Source organism: Tupaia chinensis, unplaced genomic scaffold, assembly GCF_000334495.1.
Source record: "Tupaia chinensis unplaced genomic scaffold, TupChi_1.0 Scaffold144529_1, whole genome shotgun sequence".
Lineage (NCBI taxonomy): Eukaryota > Metazoa > Chordata > Mammalia > Scandentia > Tupaiidae > Tupaia > Tupaia belangeri.
Window position 1 is genome coordinate 3,242,438 of NW_006204388.1, and position 9,753 is coordinate 3,252,190.

Consider the following 9,753-nt stretch of genomic DNA (forward strand, 5'->3'; position numbering starts at 1 on the left):
GGGCTGCATGGTTCTTAAAAGGCTGCATAGTAGTCATTATTGCATAAAATAATCTGGAAAGCCATTTATGTGTAACAACAGATCTTAGAAAACATTTAGTCCCTATTCTTAATTTTATCATTTCTCACTGTATGCACTCTTTGAAAAACCATGCTGTCCACCACAAAGATATACAATGATTATTTATAAACCAGAAATCATCATTTAAAAAATAAATAAACAAAACTTTAAAAAACCAGTGAAATTTTATATATAATGGGGTTGACAATGTAACTATATGTTTTCAAATCAAAAATATATCCTAACTGTAACAGAGATTTTTTTTTTCTTTTTAATTTTCTAGATGGGGAATACACATGCAGGAGAGAGACAGAGAGAAGAAAAACGAGAAAGCACTCCTCAACATGGAGATGGCTATACTGCAATCCCTTTTCCTCCATTTCTCTGTTCAGGATTTGGAGCATGCACACACATGTGCCCAGCATGTTTTTCAAGCTGCCTGGTCCAAGGCTTGAACAACACAGTTAGCTATGTGGGACACAGTCACTTTAGCTACCACACCTCTGGCTGTACCCAGAGATTCTTCTTTTATTATTTTAACATTGAAGTCTTCATTGTTCTTTTTGTTCTGAATAGTGGAGGTAAGGACTATTTCTTTCTTTATTTTTGCAGAGGCCCTTCTTCATAGCAACTACATTTTCTTTGAGGATGGTCTCACTTTGCCAGTGAGGAAATTGAGGGTCTAATAGTACCATGACTTTCTGAGGGATACACAGCCAGTGACTGACACAGGCACTACTCAGTTGCCTGCCAGAGCTCCCTCATTTATAGTTTTCTGCATTGTTGCTCCGGGCATGTTAACCTAAGAAAAAACTCAAGAGATAAAACTCAGGAAGTTTGCATTTATGGCTGCTTGAATTTCCTTTCCTGCTCACTGAGGCTTCTGTTATCTTATTTCTTAGGCTGACACAGGCAAGAATTTAGTCACGCTCCCCAACACAACTGCCACTGCAATTCTGTGTAGTGATGAAACCATCTGGCTGGAACCCGAGGTTCTCTTTTCAGGGCCTCGCCAAGGTAAGATGATCTAGACAACACCTCACACAATGAGATTAAATGGAACAAATGTTCCATTTAAAGATTAACTGAGTTTTCCTACATGTGTGCTCTATTTTGCAGCATTTGAGTTTCCTCAAATCAATTACCAGAAGTATGGTGGGAAACCGTATACATTCGCATACGGACTTGGCTTGAATCACTTCGTTCCAGACAGGGTAATTAATCCACCTTATTAATATCAGAATAGTGCTCTGAGTCAAGCAAAACACAATGAGTAATTAATTGATTTATCCTTCTTTCTTACGAGCAGCTCTGTAAGCTGAATGTCAAAACTAAAGAAACTTGGGTATGGCAAGAACCTGATTCATACCCCTCGGAACCTATCTTTGTCTCTCACCCAGATGCCTTGGAAGAAGATGATGGTAATGAAAGCAATGGATATATCTAAAACACTCTCCTTTTACTGGAGTTCCGTGTGTCAGCTCATTAGGCGAAAAGTTAGGTTGCTTACTCCCCAGAGTTCAGGAATTAGCCTTTGTAATACAAATGGGACATCACTAAAGAACATAAACTCATTTGAAAATAAGTTTCATCTTGTGGTCAAGTATTTTTGATCATTATTAGAAAAAAAAAATACTAAAGACCTATCTGCTATCATTAAGGAACATCAGTGTCTATCCTAGATGAGGGCAAGGAGGAAGAAATGGCAGCATACATTCTAGGTTTTTGTCTTTTCTGACCAGGATGAATTTCTGAAAAGGGATAGAGCTCTAGGAAGAGAAACGAAGTACTGTGCAGATCAGGGAGAATGAGAATGCAGCTCTGTAATTGCAGTTTTGCTTTGTTCTTGTAGTAAGCTGGGGCTAGAAATGGATCCAGAGCCATATTTTATAATATAGTAACTCAATTACAAAGCATTGGTCTTGGTAAATTATTGATTAGCTCCAACCAGGAGGTAGATTATACTGTCTGAGATGAAGATATGGAAACCACCGAAAAATGAGAGAAAGACATGTGGAGCCACTTCACACTAAACAATTTTACATAGACAGCCCATCCAATCAAAACTGCAAAAGACTTGTTCTCATTTTGTTTGAAAGAAACCAGCTTCCGGACAGGTCTTGGAAATTAGAGCTATAATACCCCTTACTGTTTTAGAAAATTTTAATATACATTTTTCATTTGATCATCACATAGTTTTTACAGTATATAGAGCAGATGTTATATTCTTGTGTGATAGGTAAAAACAGATCCATTTATTCAATAAGCCTTGAATGAGCACCTACTATGTTCTAGTCTTTGTAGTAGCATATCAGGGTACAGCAGTAAACAGGACAGACACATTCACTCCCTTACTGAAGTCCATAGTCAAGGGTACATCAGGAGTTGAACAGACTTCTTCAGGTGGTCACACAGCCAGGGAGTGGAAGAGTCACATGGTTTTTCTTTGTCAGTGTAATATCTCCTATATTATTTCACTTACATTTAACCTAAGGGCCTAGGTATTATTAACAGCAGAATTGCCTTATTTACTTGGTTAACAGGTGTGGTTTTGAGTGTGGTGGTGAGCCCTGGAACAGGACAAAAACCGGCTTATCTCCTGATTCTGAACGCCAAGGACTTGAGTGAAGTTGCCAGGGCTGAAGTGGAGATTAATATCCCTGTCACCTTTCATGGACTGTTCAAAAAATCCTGAGCATAATTCCAACAGGATATGTTTCTGGTGATAAAACCAAGAAAACCATTGTCAGGTCTGCAATCAAATTCTGTTCCATTTTAGCCTGCTGTATATCATGGTTTTAACTTGCAGATGCACACAATTTTGCAATGTTTTACAGTCAGCACTGAGCTCAGCAAGCAATTCCTTTTTTTAAAAAGTATATTTAGATAATCATACTTTCTCTTTGAGATCGACAGACCATAACTGAAAAACTTTTAAATATTTAGCAATCAAATAGAGAAATGAGTGTGGAATTATTAAACTGTTCTTTATTCCTTTTATAAAAGTATGTTTTTAGGTACCTATCTGCTCTACTTATTTTTTTAACGTGTGAAAACCAATGTCCTCTACACCTGATGCGTATATGCTTTGCTGAAACAAGGTAGTATCATGGAAAACAAGAGAAAAAAAAAGAAAGAAAGAAAGAAAAACTCCTCAATTACTAGATGTCAAACCAAACTTTTTTCTCAAACCGGGGACTGTCATCTAAGACTAATCATGGTATTTACTTTGCATATATATAACTGCTAAAATATTCTCAAGCTTTATCAATTTTAACATTTCCATTTAATATAGGCAATTACTGTTATTTTTTATTTTATAATAAGGAACCTATGCCTAATTTGGCCGAGATCTCCCAATCAAATAACATCTAAATATTAAGTTTTATGTTAAAAGTTTATGTAACATAAAACAAGTACATATAGTAGTAACTGTAATTTTTTGAAAAACAGAACCGAAAATACACAGATACCTTCTACTTAAAATTAGATTATGGGATGATGTTGGAGGGTTATACTTTGTTGCCTCTTCATTAACATTTAAGTACTATGCAGTCACCTAGCTAAAGAAAAGGAGATATTAACCTCTAAGTATTAATACACTTTAAGTGTTCTTGTTTTAAAATTACTTTCTTCTGTGCTACAGAAAGCAAAGGGGAAAAAGGACAAAAAAATTTACATCTTATTTCTGGTATCCACATTATGCTCAAATGCGTTAAATACCATATTTAAGATGATCTACATCATGTTTGACTAGAAAAAAATAGCTCAGAAAAACAAACTGACCAGGGTATTTGGTGCATCCATTTGCTCCTTTTTCTTTTCAGGTAAAATATGAACTTATTTTTAAAATTACTTATTAAAACAAGCTTTCCAAAGAATACCTAAATGCAGAAAAGTAAAAATTATGAAGTAAAGTCGTATAGAACTCCTTTAAGTAGCTCAACTATCATTAAGATTGGGTACCAGTCTTTTCTGTATTTTCTCCATGTGGGTTTTAATGCTATCATGAATTTTTTGCCTATGAGTCCTAGGTAGAAGTAGAAAACTCAAAAAAGAAAAGGGACCTTCCAGAGAATGACATGGAATATGTGACTGTAAATAAACATTAGTTCATTATGATTTTATCTCCAGACATGGCACATGGACCTAATTCCACAAAGAAGGCCATTGTTTTCATTGTTTTTAAAATGCTTAAATGAGTTACTAAACAATGACTAAGTTTTTTTTTTTTTTTTGAAGAGGTTTTTGTATAGGGCGCGTGCGCTCACCAGACAGACAGAGAGACACAGAGAGACAGAAAGCGAGAAATCACCCCCCAGAGGGGATGGCCATGCCGCAATCCCTTCTCCTCCATTATCCTCATGGGATCTTGGGCACGCACGCACACACGCCCGGCGTGAGTTTAAGCCACCGGGTCTGGGACTCGAACTGCAGTTGACTACATGGGAGTCCAGCGACATAGCCATTACGCTAACTGCTGGTCCCAACAATGACTAAGTTTTAATGAAGTCTTTGAATTGAGAGAATTCCTACAAAAGCCACTTCCTACACGTGCTCATCAATCTCTTCCTATCTTCTTCCCATTCATTGTCCATGAAGGACATCTCACAGTTCCAGTTTCCCATTATCTCCTCCTATTCTACAATCCCCCTCTAAGATCACCACAATGTGAAGAAAGGAGAAAGGCTGATCTGACTGAAATAACTTTCTGCTAATACTATTTCACCAAACCTGGAATTCTTTACAATAAGAAGGTTTGGGAGGGAGCTAGTTTTCAAGTCTGAAAATCAAATGTGACACTTTAAAACCTAGTATAAGGGAGACTTAAGTCAGGCAAGAAGAATTAATTTGAAAACTCAGATTGACTAGATTAAGGACTTTGTGTTATTAGAAATAGAGTTACCCATCTGAAAGATCTAGAGAATCATGTCCCATCTGTAAACAAATGTATCTGTTTTAAGGAAATAAATTAAACTGAACTAATATAAGTAAGCCTACTAATGAGTAGTTATTTTTAAAGTAAGTTGTTTGAAGTCAATTTTTCCTCCATTTGGGGCACATGTCTGTCATAACCAAAGGAAAGAATAACAGAATCTTTGACATAATATCAAGATAATTAGTAACAGAAAACTGTCTCAAAGCTGTCTAGCAGAATCTCTGTACTATCTTCTAAAGCAAAAAAGACCAACAGGCATCAGAGATGTCCACCTTTTAATGATTCTATTACTGTATCATCACACAATGTGGTTGAAAAATAAAATGCAGTGCTTTCTTCTGTTAGCCTCATAAAAAGAATATCAATGATTACGGATTAAAGAACTTATCCTCCAAGGAATACCTAATGTGGCAAAACTCGATCTCAGTGGGAACATAATATCTGAAAGACCAGAAGAAAAGAAATACACTTACTTAGTACCTACTACGTGTTAAGCACTTTCACTCCTAATACGTCCATCATGGTACCATCTTCTCTTTATTTTTTATTTTTTTAGATTTTTACCATAGAGTGCATGCACTTGCCAGAGAGAGAGAGAGACAGAGGAGAGACAGAAAGAGAAGAAAGGGAGAAATCACCCCCTAGAGGGAAAGTGCTTACAGATATACATTTAGGAGTTGTCACCATATAGAGTACCATCCAGGAAAGAGCTAGAGACAGATGAAGAGGAAGTTCAACGACTAAACTCTAGGACACATTTAAAAGTCAGAGGGAGATGAGAAAGAATTAGCAAAGAAAAAGAAGACAGAGGTATAGGAGAAAAAAATAGACAAGGTGGGCAGATATTATAGAAGCAAAGTGTGTTATAAACAAGTCAGTGATCAACTATATCAAATGCTGCAATGGGTCAAATTAGAGGAGGACTGAGACTAGATTTCATCTCTTTTTTTTTTAAGAGAAATTCAGAGTGTTCGCTTTACGTTTTTAAGTTTATCAATTTGATAGTGTGTGTATGCATGCATGAGAGAGGAGAAAAAGAGAAACATATCCTCAACAAGTCCTCATTGCTGCAATTCCTTTTCTTGTCCCTATAGTTCATCAGGACCTTGAGCACACAAACATGCACCCAACATGATGACCTGGGGGTTCAACCCCATGGTCAGTCATGTGGCTCCCAGCACCACAGGTCAGTTCACCTTCACTGTGCCAGTAGGCTGAACCTTATCATCTGATTTAACAGCAATATGGAAGCTATTGGTTAGCCTTTAAGAAAAGTTTCTGTACGAAACAGCAGATGGTGAAATGATTACATCACTGGACTCTCCTGTAATTGACCGCGGTTGGAGTCCAGGGCTTGGTGGCTTAAAACTCACACTGGACATGTGTGCATGCTTGCCCAAAATCTGGAAAAGAGAATGGAGGAGAAGGGATTGCAGCATAGCCATCCCCCCGGGAGATGATTTTTTTGCTTTGTCTCTGTCTCTCTGGTGAGTGCATGTGTCCTATAGCAAATATCTCTTTTAAAAAAAATTTTTTTAAAGTTTCCGTGAAGCTCTATGTGTTTGATAAAATGGGTTCAAGAAAGAATAAGAGGGAAAAATTGAAAATATAAAGCATAAAAAACACTTTAAACAAGTTTTTTTTTTCCATAAAAGGAAGGAGTTACGAGAATAGTGAGGTAGTACAGATTGGAATAAACACAATGGTTTCCTATTGGACAGATTGCAACACATCTATATCCTGATAAGAATGATACAGTAGAGAAGGAGAACAGGAGATGGAAAAAAAGAGCATTTCTAGGGAAATCTCAAGAGGCAAAAGGGAATAGTATCCAACGCACACATGCCCTGCCTAGCTAGAGGAAATTTAAGATCTATCACAACGTTATTATAATGACTGGTCATAGAATTTAGGCAGAGTAAAACAGGAAGGTAGGAGATAATAAGGGTTAGGCCCAGTGGGTTGTTGGCCATGTCAGGTCAAATTATTTTTGGAACAAAAGAAAACAAGACACAATGGATACCAAGTAGTATGTTTAAAATTGAAAAAGTCTGCAATAAGGGACATGATAAGGGATAGAACATGAAACACATTGCCAAGGAAGAGTGAAAGAAAGATCAAAAAATTTATCACATTAGAGCATGAAAAATCTCTAAGAAACTCCCTAGAATTATGATGAGAGTGACACTGGAGGAGAAAAGAATGACCCAATTCAATTAAGGAAACAGAGACAGCAAAATGAATGAACTGTCCCTACAAGCTGACAAGTGGCAAAAACAGAATTTGTACCAAAGCACTGACCTCAGAGTCTGAGTTCAGCTACACCACAGTTTACATGTCAGGCGATTAAACAGATGGAAAAAAAAAATGAAGTGAGTTTCCTCATGTCCATCTATTTTCTTACAAAGCCAAGACTAGACCAAAATCCAGGATTCCCAATATTTCGGTTTTTTGCCATTGATCGACATGTCTTCCCTGATAATAGCTTAATTAAAACTGTATCTCCTTCTACTTATGATTGCCAGAAGTAGTTTCGAGTATAAAGTCAAAGTTGAAATTAATATTCCTATCTTATCAGGACTGCTTATGGTAGTAAGACACCATGTATAACTACTTCTGTACTGTTCGGTACTTGGGGAAACCATGAAAACTCATCTTATGTGACATGTTATTCACAGCATCTCACATTCATCACCATGGCATAGGCTTCACTGCCAAAACCACCACCACAGACCAAAGTGATCTTGGGTACAGCTACACAGGAAACTGTGGCACCATGAAACCTTGGTGTTTAGTCTTCTGGTAAGACTGCTTGCCTGCAAGGAGGATGTATTAAAAAGAATTATGTGAACTTAACTCCCACAGAAGCATGAAGAACATTCTTCAGAAAGGAAATGAATGAAAGTTTCAATAGAATAGTGCTACTGTGACATTTTTTTTTCCACTCTGAGTTAGGAACATAACTTATTCTCCCAGAGACTAAGTGACAAGGTGACTTGGACACTATTTTATTGCTAGAGCTAATAAAAGGAGACATAAAATATAAATATTAGTTCTTCTTTTTATAACAAATCCACCAGGAACTTTTTCTGTAAGACCTTCTCTAGAAAATTCAACTACACTTTAAGAGGAAATAAAAATGCCTGTTTTGTGATTGTTTATCTCTCACTTCGGACACAAACTGGGTACATTGAAAGCACTCAGTACACATAACAATTGCTGAAGAAATGAATACTAAGAGGTTCCATTGCTGCCAAATCAAAAACCATCAGAGGCACTTATTTTGCTGAACTGTCCTATAAAAAAATATAGAAAGCCCATTAACTGATAAACAAATCTCTAAAAGTTTATTCTTCCATGAGTGAGAGGAAACAGAGAAGGACAGAATCCCCAACATCATCTTGATACCACAGTCCACGTCCAGCTTCAGCCAGCCCCTTAGCATGGACACGTACATGCCTCTTACACTCAGGGAGGTCTAGGTCATGAATCCCGAACTTTCCCACATGAGTCAACCTTGAAGAATATTGTTTTACTTCTGTGCCACCATCCAATCCCTGAACCTTTTTTGACTGTATTTTAAAAGCCCTCTTTCAATGTGACACCTATGAGAAATTTGCTACATGTTGATACTGTGAAGCTATATTCAGAAGAAATAGAAATGGAATGTTTCTGTGATTACACAAAATTGACAAAGTGCCTCCCTTTAAGAGATACCTAGTACAGGGCCAGCAGGTGGCATGGTAGTTAAAGTGCCAGACTCCCACATGGCCAGCCATGGTTCGCAGACCCAGTGGCTTGAAAATCATGCCAGGCACATGTGTGCCTGTCCTCAAAATCCTGAGAAGAGAATGAAAGAGAAGGGATCGTTGTGTGACCATTCCCTATGAGGGGGTGCTTTCTCTCTTTCTCTCTCTGTCTCTCTCTGGCAAACACATGTGCCCTCTAGCAAACTGGGGGAAAAAAAGAAAAACTTATAAAAGAAAAAGAAAAACAGAAATGTAGTGTCACAATTCTGGAGTTCAGAAAATTGAAATCACTGTGTTAGCAGGATCATGTTTCCTCTGAAATCCACGGAGGAATTATTTCTTGTCTCCACCTAGTTTATGGTGACCTTGAGCTTGGCTTATGCCTTGATCCTCTGTCTTCAGAGGAAGATTCTCCCTGTGTGTCTATACCGTCATCCCTCTATGCATGTCTGTCTCTGGGTTCAAACTTCTTTTTTTTGAGAGGCTGTACGAGACCATGTATTTACAAAAAAAAGGCACACAAGTGAATTCAACAGCAATGCACATGCACACTTCATTCACATCTGTAACAACACAAGGTATTCTAAGGCTACAGAACTGAATAAGAATACTGGCTTCAACAGCAGCTCTTCAGCACTACAGTCACGTAAGTTATTCCAGAATAGGCAAATACTGACCAGGTGAAAGTCTACCATTAATGCTGGAACACCATTCGAGTTCAAGTCCAGAGACACAATCTCTCAGAGTGCCATCTATTTGTGTTTGAAATATGTGCCCTTTCTTCCAACTTGTGGCCTTAAACTTCTGTTTTATAAAACCCAAGAAAAAATTACAAGAAATCAATTCAACAGAGATTATTTTAAATAAGAGTAACATACAAAGAGAGAATTAAGATGAATTAAGCCAAAACATTAAAACTTGCTTGTTACTTGTTGGAACCAGTTCTACACTAGGAGTTAGGTAATATATATGATTATTTTCAAATAGATGACTTATACTACTCTT

General features: G+C 37.2%; 1 protein-coding gene across 1 annotated transcript in view; it reads left to right on the forward strand.

The window, feature by feature from the left end:
- The window catches only part of RPE65 (retinoid isomerohydrolase RPE65), a 26,977-nt gene extending 22,679 nt beyond the window's left edge, over positions 1–4,298 (forward strand). Inside the window, exons 11-14 of the mRNA XM_006167148.2 lie at positions 963–1,077; positions 1,180–1,274; positions 1,370–1,481; positions 2,604–4,298. Coding sequence (XP_006167210.1) covers positions 963–1,077; positions 1,180–1,274; positions 1,370–1,481; positions 2,604–2,755 — 474 coding nt within the window. The 3' untranslated portion in view covers positions 2,756–4,298. The remainder of the gene's footprint in view (positions 1–962; positions 1,078–1,179; positions 1,275–1,369; positions 1,482–2,603) is intronic.
- The last annotated feature ends 5,455 nt before the right edge of the window (positions 4,299–9,753 follow it).